The sequence below is a fragment of the Embiotoca jacksoni genome, unplaced genomic scaffold, assembly GCF_022577435.1.
Source record: "Embiotoca jacksoni isolate LCO1_2020_lvr unplaced genomic scaffold, fEmbJac1.0.p SCAF_10, whole genome shotgun sequence".
In the NCBI taxonomy this organism is placed as follows: Eukaryota; Metazoa; Chordata; class Actinopteri; family Embiotocidae; genus Embiotoca; species Embiotoca jacksoni.
The window spans coordinates 7701860-7718986 of record NW_027185230.1 but is presented as its reverse complement, the minus strand read 5'-3'; the positions used below and the strand labels follow the sequence as shown (position 1 = coordinate 7718986).

Sequence of the window (17127 nt, the reverse complement as noted above, 5' to 3'; positions counted from 1 at the left end):
AGACATTTTAGAGGAAGAAGTTCCTAGTAGTCGCGTGGTGACGTGCAATCGCAATAAATAAGTACAATTTCTCTAAATGATAAAAGAGCCTTGTCATTTTCACGAAATAAACATGACCAATCAGTGTTGATAAATCTATTCCACTTGGCAGAGTAAGATGCAGAGCTTTATATTTAATTTAATTTGTACTATTAGTAGTAGTCTATTTTGATAACTGACAGAAAGAGCTGCTTATTAATGGGACTAAACAATTAAAGCTTTTAATGGATTGAATTTTATGCTTTGTTTGGAGATGGTCTTTCAGCTCTAAGCAAGCAAAGAGGGCATGTCTGTCTCCAGCTGCCATTCACCATTATGCCTGTGATTGGAAGAGAATAAAGGCTGTGACAGAAATACATTATATATGTTTGCTTATATCTTAAATGAGGACCAGAGGCATCATCTTACTGCACCTGCTGCAACTGACTAAAGTGATTTGCTTAACTTTCCTCCACTGCCACTATCTATACGGACCAATATTAAACAATGTCTGCTGCTTAGTGAAAAAATAATATACAAAATATATTTAAATGAATAAATGATTGGTTGACAAACAATAAATACAACAGCATTAACATAAGAGGATCCGTTTTTATTAGCACACACAAATCTAGCACGATGTAAACCATGAAACCAACAACATCATATTTTTAAACCGCTTCCTACATGTCATCACCTCCTGCGTGTTTCCCTGTTATTAATCTCTCAGTAAACTGTTGCCTTCAAGTGCTGTGGGAACCTGATTGTAACAATAGAGGCGTGGGGGGGGGGGGGGGGGGGGGTTTACAGTGAAGTCATAGGATTAAATTTAAAGGTAGAAAATTCCATCTATGTTTCAGTTAAACAAATTTTATTTTAGTCATTGCCATTTATTTACCTCTATCTTTAGTTTTCTGCTATTTTTGTCTTCGACAAAACTTCTGTTTTGAGTGGGTGAAATTCATTCTAAGTTCACTGAAAAGGTGGTATGAGGAAATACTCTCAGTGATTGATAGCTCTGTCGTCACATTGTGCTTTCAGTAAGAAACTACACCCATTCTTACATACTAGACCAATTAGAATAGTGGTCTATGTGTGGATTAGCTATCTACCAAATATTCTATTATTATCTATTGCTTCCTGTATGCTGCTGTAGCGGAAAAAAAAAAATCCCCTCTGGGATTAATAAAGTAACTACCTAACCTAACCTAACCTAAGGCAATTTTATGTTGAAAACAAACCAGATGTAATGACCTTGTTTGGATAGTCTGTATTGCAGTAACAACATAAACTGTACAAAAAAAACAAACTCTTGAGTGGCATTGATATAGACTATGGTTTTACTGTGGCTATTTCCTATATGGAGAGAGCTATAATGTAGATTACAGACTTTACTGGAGTTTTTTGTTGTTGTTTTGTTTTAGTTTTTGGTCAATTTACTACTAACATACAACATATCTATAGGCTACCATTATTTATGAAAAGAAAAGCCAACCGCTAACTACGGCAGTGCAAGAATACACAAAAATTTGACCAAACTCAGTCCAGCTGTGGACAGCCTGGAAGCTAAAGTGATTCGCTATCACCTCTTAATGGTGAAAATGTGATGACGAGATGGGATTTAAATCTTACATAATGCACCTTTAAAAGAAAGAACCACTTTCAATCACATTCAATTAAAATGTCGACTTTGAACAGGTTGACAGTAGATTAGCAGTCTCTAACTGCGGGCATAATCATTACAGTGATGACAAAAAGACACAATAGGCTATTGTGAATAAACTACAAGTCTGACAGGAGCAGTCCGTGTTTGAATTTAAAGGTTTACGAGGAGGCCATGAAGGCAGCATGGCAAACACATCCCCACCCTCCTCCCCTGCGTGAAGCCCCGCTATCTTTAGCACTGCCGCGGATTACAGTGAGTGCGCACTGTGTGTGGACAGTCTGCGCTCCGGTGTTACCTGCCCAGTTTATCGCCGTGTGCACCTTACGCTGAAGCTCGATTGCATTACAAAGCAAAACAGAAACCACAACCCAAAAAGCAATGGGGGAATGACAACAACACCCGTCTCCGTTTACGGTTCTCCGCCACCGAGAATACCCGATGATGATGATGCTGCTGCTGCTTCTCTCCAGCCCGCCGTACGGACGGCAGCACCGGGCCTCCCTGCTGCTGGTCTCCGCGGTCCTCCTTTGTGTCGTCCCTGCCAGTGCTAGCCTCCAAGGTAAAGTCACACATTAAACACGAAGCTGTCGAGCCAGTTATCCGCAAAGTCTTCGCACTTTAGTGAGATACGTGTGATTTTTCTCACTTTTTCTGATTGTTTACGGTGTGAGTTTTGTTGCTGCTGGTGTGGGACGTCCCAGGAGTTTAGACGGCTGTTTTTGACAGGTTAAAACAAGTGCAAATTTGAGTAAGAAGAGCACAAGGGAAAGACAATCGTTCAAAAAAAAAAAAAAAAATCCCTTCCTTGTCAGATCACTTTATATTTCCTTGTGTGTTTTATTTTTTTTAATGTTACACTAAGCACATCCAAAATGTAAAGGAACAAAGTCAAATTGAATGGGATATGATTTGATTAATATAGATTTATGAGAAATAATGATTTGGAATCCACAGTGTGGTTTTATTTCAAGCAGCAGCCACAAAATCCAAGTAAAGGTCCTAATTTTTTTAGATGAAAAGAGAAACAGGCAATGAAGTAGCCTACATTTTAAACTATAACTGTAAGGAACAAAATCTATTGTAAAAACAGGAATTTCCTAAAATAATGAGCCTTTTCTCGTTGGAGTAATTAGGTGATCTGGAAACTGGGAACTGACTTGACGGATTTGAGCATATAGGTGCCTACAGGTTTGATTGATTATGCTGGTTTATCTGTATTTGTGTGTGCGAGAGTAATGGATCTCTACACTGTTGATTTGTGCTGGAGAGATAATCTACGCCTCAGCTTCTAACACAAAAACCCATGGGAGAACCAACAGCTGGACTGACACATGTAATCTTAAACCTTTATCTAAGACATGCACGCGCACACGCACGCACACACACACACACACACACACACACACTGCAGTCGGCTCTGAACACCTACTGCTATATTATGGACGCAGATTTGTGTGAATTTATAGATTTTAATATAGTTTTTCCACCCAAACACAGACCACAGTCATAGTTGTTCACTTCAGATCACTGACATCTGAAAATCACAATTTTAAATTGGTGTGTACCTTCAACTTGCTCATGCATAACAAGGGGGGTGGAGAGGCAGTGACGCAGTACCTGCTGTGGGTTTTTTCCAATAGGGTAAATTTGAAAAGTCCCAATTCTTATCTCCTCACACATCATAAATTTGCTTGTACAGCGGTGTTTTTGTCATGATTACTTCTCCTGGATGTTTGAGCTTGACTGTCATGATGTACAATATGTGACACTGTTTTGTGACAGCTTTCAAAAGCCTCTGCAGAAAGTAGAAAAAAATATTCTCTGTGCTCACCTGAAATCGGAGTTTAAAAGCATAATGTATAACTTTTCCGCACTAAAATGTATAAAAATGACTGGATCTAAATTATATTGTTGAGTTGTGTACTTAAATGATCCTAAATGCTTCCAGCATTGTTTGAACCCAGAGATTTAAGTCATTTTAATCAAAGTAACGGTCAATTCCATTGGGTCACCTGTCAGTGGGTCACCTGTCAGTGGCGTCACATCCACGTTATCCCTCTACTTGTTATAACTTCCTGAGAAACGGTAGCTACCATGGGTTGGCTTGCATGAGCTAGGCGGGCTGACTAGCTGCATTAGCTTACAACACAACAAATAAACTGCATCTAGTAAAGGACGCAGATAAATAGCTAAATATTAGACACGCCGAGCAAGAGACAGCAGGAGTTAAAATGTAAAACAGAAGACATCACTAACTGAGATCGAGTTTCATCGGCAAAACCTATGGTACTTCACTATGTCAACAAACATTGGTATTTTTGTTGTTGTTGTGTTGATTGAGAGACCCCCAGTGGCAGCTGAATGGGTGACATTGTGGCAGGATGTAGGCTATTGGTTGTGTACAGTGCATCCGGAAAGTATTCACAGCGCTTCACTTTTTCCACATTTTGTTATATTACAGCCTTATTCCAAAATGGATTAAATTCTTTTTTTTCCTTCAAAATTCTGACAAAATAATGACGTGAAATAATTTTTTTTTAAATTTTTGCAAATCTATTAAAAATCAAAAACGAAAAAAATCACATGTATATAAGTATTCACAGCCTTTGCCATTACACTCAAAATTGAGCTCAGGTGCATCCTGTTTCCACTGATCATCCTTGAGATGTTTCTACAACTTGATTGGAGTCCACTTGTGGTAAATTCAGTTGATTGGCCATGATTTGGAAAGACACACACCGTCTATATAAGGTCCCACAGTTGACAGTGCATGTCAGAGCACAAACCAAGCCATGAAGTCCAAAGAATTGTCTGCAGACCTCCGAGACAGGATTGTATTGAGGCACAGATCTGGGGAAGGGTACAGAAAAATGTCTGCAGCATTGAAGGTCCCAATGAGCACAGCGGCCTCCATCATCTGTAAATGGAAGAAGTTTGGAACCACCAGGACTCTTCCTAGAGTTGGCCGCCCAGCCAAACTGAGCGATCGGGGGAGAAGGACCTTAGTCAGGGAGGTGACCAAGAACCCGATGGTCACTCTGACAGAGCTCCAGCGTTGCTCTGTGAAGAGAGGAGAACCTTCCAGAAGGACAACCATCTCTGCAGCACTCCACCAAGCAGGCCTGTATGGTAGAGTGGCCAGATGGAAGCCACTCCTCAGTAAAAGGCACATGACAGCCCACCTGGAGTTGACCAAAAGGCACCTGAAGGACTCTCAGAAACTAAATTCTCTGGTCTGATGAAACAAAGATTGAACTCTTTGGCCTGAATGCCAAGCGTCATGTTTGGAGGAAACCAGGCACCACTCATCACCGGGCCAATACCATCTCTACGGTGAAGCATGGTGGTGGCAGCATCATGCTGTTGGGATGTTTTTCAGCGGCAGGAACTGGGAGACTAGTCAGGATGGAGGGAAAGATGAATGCAGCGATGTACAGAGACATACTTGATGAAAACCTTCTCCAGAGAGCTCTGGACCTCAGACTGGGGCAAAGGTTCATCTTCCAACAGGACAACGACCCGAAGCACACAGCCAAGATAACAAAGGAGTGGCTTCGGGACAACTCTGTGAATGTCTTTGAGAGGCCCAGGCAGAGCCCAGACTTGAACCCGATTGAACATCTCTGGAGAGATCTGAAAATGGCTGCGCACCGACGCTCCCCATCCAACCTGATGGAGCTTGAGAGGTCCTGCAAAGAAGAATGGGAGAAACTGCCTAAGAATAGGTTTGCCAAGCTTATAGCATCATACTCAAAAAGACTTGGGGCTGTAATTTCTGCCAAAGGTGCTTCAACAAAGTATTGAGCAAAGGCTGTAAAATACTTATGTATGTGTTATATTTTTGTTCTTTATTTTGAATAGATTTGCAAAAATTTTAAGCAAACTATTTTCACTTTGTCATTATGGGATATTGCGTGTAGAATTTTGAGGAAAAAAAATGAATTTAATCCATTTTGAAATAAGGCTGTAACATAACAAAATGTGTAAAAAGTGAAGCGCTGTGAATACTTTCCGGATGCACTGTATGTTGTGTGGAAATCACAAGATGAAACAAGGCAACACTTTTTCTGTCACTCTAATGTGAAATAAGTGATTTCAAAATGTAACTGCGCATGAATGCAGCTGGAGTCATATCTACCCCCAACGCACTTTGTAAATAAAAGATTTATTATTATAAAATTGGTAAATATATTGATGTTGTCTGCTGTCTATAGAGCCTCAAAAAACACATTCAGTTTGGCAGATGTTTGGTTCAGGAAACACTTAAGAGACCATCGTGTGTAGATGTTCCTGAAAGCTTTCTCAGAGCATTGAGTTTTGGGGATGGAAGTGATCCAAAATCTCCATTTAACCAATTGATTACATAAACTTTGTCTAGTCTGCTGGCCAAAATTCCAAAGTAATTAGTTTAACATGCAGAATTTGTTGTATAATGCAGGCTCAGTGGGGCACGGTGAATTAGCTACGCCAGAGAAAATGTTTGATCCGCATGTTCTTGCTGGTCTAATTTTAGCATTTTCAATTAGAAAACAACATCTTCACTTCTCAATATTCTGACTGAGCCTGATCATGGTGGTGCTGCCACATTTAAATGCCAGGTTTGTCATTCATGAAACCCACAAAGAATTGGTGTGATTATTATTCAGAAAGCTCAGTGCCTCTGGCCTTTTCTTCCACCAGGATTAAGCTTTAACGATTCCTATCATCAGCGTCACACTCTATCTCTTTCCACACACACACACACACACACACACACACACACACACACACACACACACACACACACACACACACACACACACACACACAGCCACTGGACTCTATTTTTCAATCACCTTTTTTGCCCGGCATGAAAAGAACTATCAGTGTTTTAGAGGGTAGTAGGAGCAGTAAAAAGTCAGCTGGCTGGAACGATGCTGGCAGGGGACATTAGAGTTGATAACCAGGTTCATACACAATGACTGGTTCCCTGAAAGGACTGGAAATTAAGTATATGGGCTCATTTGTTCACTTTAGTATGCAATTAGTTAACTTTTAACTTAAATTGTCCCTGTTTCTGCATCATAATTGGATCTTTGTCCTTGACCTTGTATTCCTGGATTTTGTGTTCACTCATTTGTAGTGCGTGAAAGTTGTGTTTTCGGGTTTTAATCCCATGATAGCTTTACCTTGCCTGGCTGCGCCAACCTAGTTTTGCTTTGATTATACTAGTTTGCAATAAGGTTTGCCCAGCTACTCCGATGGGCGGACATATCAGCGACCAGTTAAGGTGGTCAAGTGTGATTACGTTGAAGTCAAGCCTTTGTTTCTAAATGTAGTTCCAACAATGGCAGCATTGGAAGAGCCAGAAGAAGCAGTGCAGACAGTTGTAGCAACATTAGCAAATATCGAGGAATTAAAGCCAGAGCAAGAACAATGTCATATAATGACATGGTCACATCTGCTCACATTGGGGGCAGGGTCTCTGTTGTTTACAGCTTGGTGAGTTTTGGCACACCACATATGATGGCCTGTGCCAATTGGTTAAAGGCTGCTTCAATAGTTTGAAAATGACCTAGGGTCTACGAGCATTACGTTACAACAATCCCCAACGAGAGGGTTTCCAGAGCCATATGCTCACAAAGTGAACTGTGTTATGTCTAGAGCTATCTATAGTACATATCAAAGGCGTTGATGAAAACTCCTGAGCAGACTTCAGTGCAGTCTGACAATCTTGTGTGGAATGAGGAACAAATCAGTAGAGCAACTAAAGAATGAAAGGATTTTTTTTTTCTCCCACGACTATAAGGAAAGACTGATAATGTGAGGTTACCTTAGCGCTACTAGCTGTAGACAGTAAACACATAATTCACTGTCATGCTGGGCCAAATTGATAGACACATTCACATGAATACCATTCAAACAATTTAACAAAATAATTTTACCTTATTTTTTTATATATGGGAGCTCAGTGCTTCCAGGAAGTCATTTAGAAAATGACAGTTATAGATAACAAGTGCTCCCTCTAGTTTCAAATGGACCTGTTATGTAGCTTGTGTGGTCTTTGAGGGGATTAGACATAACCAGGAAAGGGAAATTATGCAGTAGGTAACCATCAGACTGAACGCAACAACCAGGAAACACTTATCATTATTATTGATCCGCCTTAATGTAGTTTTTGTCATCTCAAATTGTATATCTGAAGAACAAGTGGTGAGCCAAAGCTTTGCTGCAGTGGCTTCTTCAAACCATCGCTTTTTCTGTCACTTCGTACGACATTTGGCTCCTTCATTTGAGAGCGTACTGTCAACCACCAGACCTCTGCAGGAAATGAGAGGGCCACAATTAATCAATTTACAGAGCGCTTATAGACATTTGATCAAATCAGAGTGAGCACAGTTTAATCTGGATTGAACCAAACCACTCGATCCTCCTTCAGCTTTAATCCAAACCTTAACGGTTCCTTTCGCCGTGTCTTTTATCAAACCCATCTTGTGATGAAAACTGACAAATCAAAGCACATGCAGTTACCTATGTCAGCAGGTTTGCATGCACAGGTTTGCATTTGTGTGTTGCCACATCCTCAACAAGACTGCCTGTGTCTGTTTTACCCGATCAAATAGAAGTACTATTAAAACCTAAAGCATGAATGTCAGCATTGACTCTCTTTCCGTGGTGCTCAAGCGCAGTAATCTGTTCCTACACAGGAGATGCTTTAATTACATGAGTAAAAACACGTTTGCTAATGAAACCCAAAAAAAACATTTTACGGTAATTGTGAGCCAAAGCAGCCAAATCACTCTGTGGTAATGGTTTACTATAGTCTCAATAATTCAATCAGCTCGAGAAAAAAAAAAAAAAAAACGTTTTAAATGTTGCGGAAACTGTTCCAGCTAAGGACCAAAGTAAGACGTTGGCCATGAAAAATTTAATTCAAAAAAGAACTGAATCATGTGCCGCTTTTATTTGCTGCCAACACACATCCATGGTATTTAAATTCCTTTAATCTTTGTTCTGTTTGATGTAGGGTGTGCTGCTCTGCTCCACTCTCATTATAATGACACAGTAATTGTCCCCTCTGAAATGGGTGTACACTCATCATTGTCTGACAGGACAGAAGTGAACTGCAACAGAAAAGAGAGATAAGGCAGTGTCACAAAACAAAGCCTTGTTCCACCTCATTCTTCACCAAGCTCACATTCCACTATGGAGGAAATATTTTTTTTAAATTTGAATCACTTCCTTTTCACTATTATCTCTCTCCGCTTGCATAATTAGCAGTGTATTTCCTGCTTCGATCGTTCTAATCTTCTTGTGTGTATGTGTGTGTGTGTGTGTGTGTGTGTGCGCGCGCGCGTGTGTGCGCGCGCGTGAGATTGCACATGTGTTAAACAGGTGCTCAGTCATGCCCTATTTTCCACCTTAAATTTCACATGAAGAAGTCATTGCATCAGTTTATGGTGGGAAACCAACACCTACATTAACTTTGGTGTTGTGACACTGGTAAGGGAGAAAGTTTCCACAAGTGTCGTAAGGAAATTTTGTCTCGGGGCTTTCTGACATTTTCTTAAGTAAAGAGTGACGCAACAGCTTTTTTTCATTGAGCTGAGCAACTTTCTTTGTGTTAAAAGGTTTGACTGAAACCTACTTATACTTTGCTTCAATTTATCTGCATTTAATATGACTCAATATCCAATCAGAGGTGGGTTTATTGCCTTGACTTGGCAATGCTAAGGAACATAGAACTCATTCAAAGTGTATAAAATGTGTTCATTTGTGTCACACTGTCCTGCTCTCTGCTGAAGCAGCTAACAGTTTATCATACCTATTTAATGATCACATGATTGTTTTGGTAAATCATTTTTTATACTGGTTTATACTGATTTCTTTTAATATTACTCACGTTACATTAATCACACACGTTACATTAATCACACTACTTAACAATAATTTTGTTCTCGTTTTAAATTAAGTTGTCTTATTCCGAAAATGAAACTAGCAGTGGATAAAATCGGTGTCACCACAGTGGTATATACATGACCATTAATACTGAAAATGTTCTGTTTTTAGATTCTTTTTTTAAATCGGTTGTTTTCTGCTAGAGAGCTGATGTAAAAATGATGTAAGAACACCAATGAAAATTAACAGCAGTTTAACGAATTCCATGTTTGTGTAATTGGATAAAATAGATCGAGATTAAAAAAAATAAAATAATCTTAACTACCTGTGTATAAATTATATGGCAAAATCTCTGACAAATTAATAGTATATTGGCTCATGGCTTACATCTTATATCAATATTCCTACTAGCATACAAGCATGTGGTTTGTTCCAGCTGATGCAAGTAAAACCAAACCTCTAGAAACAGGTTGTTTGGCATTTGCTTGTTCTTATCTTTTGAGAATGAGGCATGGTGGGCAAACAGCAGCATAGAAACTCAAAAAGCCACACACACAAAGGCATTCACTCACTTCACCCATGTGGAAGTAAACACTGTGCTTATATATCGAGTGAAGAGCACCAAGCAGAGCTCTTCAATGTTTCCACTTGATTTGGAGTGTTTGGCTTACTTCCTGTCTGCTATCTCAGGGTCAGGAAACACACACTGAGAGTGTCACCCTCCTGGCCTACCCCATTTCCCACTTCCTCTAAATCTTTCTCTCTCTCTCTCTCTCTCTCTCTCACACACACACACATGGTTACAGCTTGGGCAGCATTCGTTGTATTGTATCTGTAGAACAGCTTGAAGGAGCACAAGTTAATAGTGTGTGTGTGTGTGTGTGTGTGTGTGTGTGTGTGTGTGTGTGTGTGTGTGTGTGTGTGTGTGTGTGTGTGTGTGCATGTATTTGTTGGTCTGTGAGAGTGGTAGGTGTTTACCAGGCTGTGAGAAGGCCTCTGTCATTTCTTCCTGGCAAAGCTACTGCTGAACACACAGCCTGGCAACAGCAGCAGCAGATGGTTAGCAAAGTCATCATTCACTCGTTCCAAGGACTACTTTCTGTGTCCCTGAGTAATGTCATGTTTTTTTTCACACCTCCTTTGTCTTCGCTGAGACCAAATGTCTTGATGTACTGCAGGAAATCAGGGTTTTTTTTCTGTCTCCATCTCTTTGTCTGTCTTTTGTTTTGTATTCCTGTTCCATTGTCCCCTTGATTGATCTCTAATTAGCAACAACACTGTGTGGGAGGCATGTTGACACAAGGCCACCTCTTATGGCGACTTGAAATTCACTTCTGTGACTCCTTTGTTATGCTGGTAAACACTCATCGAATACTTAATTAGGTCCATCTGTTAAACTTTTCCTGTTAGCTTTGGATTGAACATTGAGTTTTTGAGTAAGAAAATGTGTAAAATGATAACTTGAGTATTTCCTTATGCAATAATGTAAAGTATATACTGTATATAATCCACCAATCACATGGCAGAAACCATCTAGACTTTCGCTGCTTTCAGATAAAAAAAAAAAAACCTCATGGTTAAGACATAGGAAGTCTTGCGCATGATATCCTTGGCGTTCATGTGGTTAAGTCGTGAAAACACCACTGTTAGGCAACGTCATCGTTGACACCAAAAGACTGTGTTGTCAGCATTTAAAAATCACGGAGGCTAATGATTTAGCTAGCGAGCTTGTGGCTGACGTAATGCATGAAATGCAAAGGCAGAATGACAGGGGGAGAAGATGAGGCCATTGGGAATATCAACATTTTCCTCAGATGTATTTTTAAATTATGACGTACAACTCTACACTGCTAACATACAGTACCAGTCAAAAGTTTGGACACACCTTCTCATTCAATGGTTTTTCTTTATTTTTCTTTTTTTTCTACATTGTAGATTAATATTGAAGACATCCAAACTATGAAGGAACACATGGAATTATGTGGTAAACCAAAAAAAATGCTCAGCAAACCAGAATAGGTTTTATAATTTAGATTCTTCAAAGTAGCCACCTTTTACTTTGATGACAGCTTTGCACATTCTTGGCATTCTTTCAACTTAAAGAAGGGGATAATTCATATGGACTCTTCTGATGAACACGGTAAACACAACCCTCTTTGTGGCAGTAAAGGTCATGGGGATCTGCTGAAGGTGGTTTAAGAGACTTTGAACATGGGATGGTTGGTTCCAGAAGGGCTGGACACAACTATCTCTTAAGGTTTACAGTGAATGGTACAAAAAAGAAGAACCATCCAGTGAGCGGCGGTTCGCTGGGTGAAAATGCCCAGTTCTGAAGGGCAACAGGAGGTCCAGTCCGGTACAAGCAAAGTGTACCTAATAAAGTGGCTGGTGAGTGGTGATTTGAGCTGCGTTGTCGTAGTAATATCATGACAAGCATCTTTATTTGTTAAGCTACAAATTGAGATGCACTATAAAAAAAAAATTACAATAATAACATGCAAGTAGAAAGAACAGTAGAAAACAAATATGTTTTAAACAACATCTGTTCAGCATTTACAAAAACTGCTGAACATAAAACAACCTAATACAGAAAGTAGCACAGACTTATCCACTAACATTGATTGAGATATCTCATCTCTTAAGTTGCAGTGCATTGAGCTCTCAGGGCCACCTTATTCAAGTGTGTTTAGAAAAGTACCATTATGTGGGTGTAAGTAGTATCAAGGTTTGATAATAACAAAAAGGTTTAAACTGCTGGTAAATGGAAATGAATGCAGTTTTAATTGGACAGCCGCTCCTTCCTGATTTATGCTCTGCTTTTCCTATCTGCATCCATGTGACTGCAATAGGTTTCACCACATTAACTTCCCACATGATGAATAACAGGTGAAGTGCTGACCAGAAGTGTTGCATTATTATAATCAAGAGTGCAGATATTTTTGAAAAATAGAACACCGTGCTTTCTCACTTTCATAACAGGGATTAAAAGCCTCTTCCTTTCGATGTTCTAGACACCGGTGATCCATTAATGTTCCAGAGATAGCAAATGTGATATTTTTTCATGTGGGGTGATGTTTCGGGATTGGGACAAATTCGATAAATGAATTACAGAGTGACAATCTCTTGTAATGCATTGGAGCTTACAGTTGCACCAATATCTCAAAACCATTTCCTGTGTGATACCGAGATGTCGATGACCGCTGGATGTCTTGAATAAATGATGTGTGTGTTGAAAAGGTCGAGAGACTCCGTTTCCAAATGGTTGCTGCCACACAACTGCAGTTCAGTTCCAGTCAGGGACTTGTGTTGCATGTCCTCTCTTCCACCCTTTCTTTCTGGTTTATATCTTCATGATTGACTGTAAAATAAAGAGAAATGTCCCCCCAACATTTTGTTTTAAGTCTAAAGACTTAATATAGCTCATATTATATTTTCTTAGTTTGCCTGTAGAATTTAAGAATTTGTCTATCATCTGGTAGCTAGTTTGCTAACAGTTCGCTGAGCTGTCGACATCATGGTGTTAATGGATTGACAGCAGTCATAGCAACACCATTTTCTTTTTTCAATTATTTTGCGGATGCCTTCGCAAGGTGTCCCCAGTTTTAGAACCGCTGCATTAGTCTTCGTCCGGTGACAATGAATGCCTGCAAAACAACTTTGTGGCGATCCATTAAATAGTTCAGATTTTCCACTGACATTTGCAGATGGGAACAGGTTGTTTGATCTGGGACATGAGTGCAGTCATCTGCACCTGATCCACGCTTTGATCATAGAGTCGTAAAAAAAAAATGGGCGGTGGAATAATTTGATGACAGGACTCATGGGTAAGGCGAGGTGAATGAGAGGGGACGGTCAAGCAGAGGCAGGAAAGTAGGAGCCTGAATAAAAGGTGAAAGATTGTTGGAAAAGGCAGCATGTTTTAAAAGAAGCCAGCAGGATCCTGTGTCTTAAAGGGAGGGAGAACTTGGTATAGAGTTGTTCTAGTGGCTTTGATTGAAGGCTTTTGCACTGCAGCTCACAGAGATGATTTACTAATGTTAATGCACACCCTGAACTATTTGGGCATTATCACAGCAATCACAACCACGCAGAAGACATCTTGAGACTGGCCTAGTGTTCATCTTTTCATTCAGTAATGATGGTGCATTTATGAGGAACTGCTTCTCTTTATCTTGGACTATCTCGGTTTCCCACAAAGAGGGAGGACAGCTGGTTATTTTACAGCTGTATAATCCCAGTAAATAGTGCTCATCATTGAAACTGTTTCGACAAAGTTGAAGGATGGCAGTCTTACAGCACATCACAGTATGGTTATGTGTAGGAGTAAGAGTGGAAGCTACCAGGTAGTTGGTAGAGCATTAAAGGGACAATATAACAGCTTACGAGGGTAAAAAACAACAACACAGATTTAGCCATATTTTAATGTAAGTGGATTGAGTGAAAACACAAGTCACACACAGATGTACCCAAGAATTAATTCCACTCGCTCAATGAAGTAATATTAATTATTAAGCACTCGTAAAAAGTTTGACAAGGACAGAGTAAGCTATTTCTAGAGAAGCTTTTTTTCCTCTATGGTTGAAGGAAATCAATAAAAACATTTGAAAAGATTAGACAAAAGATTGATATTTGTAGGGAAATAAAAGGAAGGCAGGTAAGACCAGAAGTAAAAAAAAAAAAAAAAAAATGAAATAATAATAATAACACTCACAGGGATGTGGAATAACTAATCATATGAGGCAGTAATTAAACATAGAGGCGATAGAGTTGTTGATATTCCCCGGCAACAGTAAAAGACAGGATGACTTTAACCAACCAGCAACGGTCAAGGACCCTCAGGCACTCGTCAACCTGCGTGATAGTTTTGTGACATTGCGATTCATGCCACTAAGTTAACGGTTTGTTTTTGTGCTCATAGACAATCAACGACTAAGAAACCGTTCCCTGTCAGCAGTAGATGTTTCTCATCACCAACCGTGTTGTATTTTTGAGTTTATCAAAGACAGACCAAAGAGTGTCAGGAAAATGCTCAGTAAAAGTAAAAAGTAGAGTGTAGGAGCGACAAAGAGAAACTGACAGAGGCTGGACATTAAATCAAATTACCAAATAAATTGGATGAAGGAGCAGAACTTTGGAAAGGAGCAATATCCACCAACTGCATACATCAGTCATGTACGTGAAATTAGTCCATATAGGCACAAAGTTATAAGCAAATTTGAAAATTGGGATGCGCACACGACACAACCACATCACAAAGATGAAGCACATATGGTCCACTTTTATTTTACGTTATCTAAACTAATATATGATGAGGCCTGTTTAATTCATTGTTAAATGTCCAAACAATTTATATACAAAATCATGTATTCGATCTCTCATTTACAGCAATGATCTTTCACCTAGCCCAACCCCGCCCTTTTATACCTCAAAAATATTGGATTCATCCTTTCTCTCTTCCCACTTTATACCAATTCCTGTCTGTTATTCCAGCATCAACACCCACTGTGCTGTTCACCTTTAGCCGCCCACTGCTGGGCTCATTATCCGCACTGATAGGTTGCCAGTGGTCCACCTGCCCTCGGCTACCAAACACAATGCTGTTGACTCTGTGACCCACTCCTGCGTCTTTACGTGTCTTGCATGCTGTGTGTGTGTGTGTGTGTGTGTGTGTGTGTGTGTGTGTGTGTGTGTGTGTGCGTGTGCGTGTGTGTGTGCGTGCGCGTGTGCGCGCGCGCGTTCAGTAATCAGGCCAAGCAATTATCCGACGTGATTGTGAAAGAGCAGATGTGGAGCACATCTTTACTGTAATTTCACCTGATTGATTTGGAGTGCCAAACAAGGGGGGCTCTCAATGCAAATTGCAGAAAATTATTCAAAATTTGCTTTTCTGACTGGCAGTATTTAAAATTCTCTCCCTTTCTGATAAGCTGAATGAGGTTACAGCAAATTCTAAATCAGTTTTCAAACACGGCAGTGAAGCTGTGATGTAACGCTGACATCAGCAGATGCGCTAGGGCAGATGTTTTATTTCTGAAGAGACATCCACTAATCCTAGCAGAGCCGGCTAAAAAGGTGAAGCGTATCGTATTTTGAACCCTTTTTAGTACTTCCTTCAACAGGAAGAGGGTTATTTAATGTCCTAGTTAAAATTTCTACATCACATCTATGTGGTTGGGACACTCATATTTTTTTTTGTCTCTCTCTCTCTCTCTCTCTCTCTCTCTCTCACAGCTCACAGTAGGTGCCCTCCCCCTCTCGACTGTGCCAAACAGAGACGCCACTTCTGCCAGCATGGCTCTTCCTACTGTGGTCCCTGCCTCCCCTCACTGCAGGAGAACAAGGACGGACGCTGCGTGTCGGTCAGGCACCCTCAACATGGTATGAAGGAAAGGACATTTCACACACCAGCACACATGGCCCTGCACTCACTGCTTTCACAAACACTGCGTTTCATTTGAGCACATTACAGCTGGAAGTGGATACATGGCTTCCCTTATGATATTAAGACGTAACGAAGATGGAGGTAATACAGAAAGAAGGGAAATGAGCAAAAGACAATGTTCCTTCACTTACACAGACCAACCTACTCATAACTACAAATAAGAGAGGATTGATTTCTTTCCTTCTACTCTTTTTGTCTTTCACATCAGACCACCTTTGGTTTGGTTTGATTTATTTTTTTAAACCCGGAGGCAATCAACCATGACGTCACCCATAGGTTTGTAAAACTGCCGTTTTTAAGCCTCGAGTTCTTCATTTTGGCTGTCGCCATCTTGCTACTTTGGAGCCAGAAGTGACCATATTTGGACGAGCTGAGGTGGAGCGAGCAATGGATCTTTCTTGATCTTACTAGAAACCCAAGGACACAATGCCCGCCCACCTGTTAACCTGACAGCACCACTGGCCTGTCAATCAAACAGACATGCCCCCAAACATACTACTTTTTAAGACCTATTACTAATTAATGACAGGATTATTTTTAAAATGGGTTGCCAGAAAACTAATAAGAAGGAGTGACTTTCGTGAACGGCATCATTATGACTTTGGTTTTAATGAGAGAATTTGAATGGGAGTCTACGGAGCTGGAGTCCTTTTGGAGCCAGCCCCTAGCAGCCCTCAGTGGTATTGCATTTTATCACTTTCACATTGGCCTCATTTTTCAGACCCAGAAGCTATGTCCACTTTTAATTACAGTCTATGATTTAAACCCTGGTGTTTTCACTGTGCAGCTCAAATTAAACCCATCATGCCCCCCCCCTTCTATCAGTGAGAGTATTAGAAAAAACATGATTAACACGTGCTTACGTCATAGGCTCCGCCGTAGTGTAGTCCATCGCTACTGCTTCAGCTTTAAAATGGAAGATAAATTGTTTTGAGAGTCACAATCCCTGCAAAATGATCAGAATTTAATTAATTCAGATTGATAACCGCACAATTGTATTATTTTATCCCATTCAAGTTAGCATGAAGCTAAACTATAAGATGGCCCCGCCCACTTTAGACTTTGGACGTGCTCTGCCCATAAAGCATGCCCAGTATGGATTTATTGGCCAAAGCGGGGATGT

General features: G+C 40.2%; 1 protein-coding gene across 1 annotated transcript in view; it reads left to right on the top strand.

Annotated features, from left to right (window-relative positions):
* The first annotated feature begins 1916 nt into the window (after nt 1-1916).
* The window catches only part of npdc1a (neural proliferation, differentiation and control, 1a), a 28625-nt gene continuing 13414 nt past the window's right edge, over nt 1917-17127 (top strand). The window contains exons 1-2 of the mRNA XM_069163397.1: nt 1917-2243; nt 15794-15940. Of these exons, the coding sequence (XP_069019498.1) occupies nt 2123-2243; nt 15794-15940 (268 nt within the window). The 5' untranslated portion in view covers nt 1917-2122. The remainder of the gene's footprint in view (nt 2244-15793; nt 15941-17127) is intronic.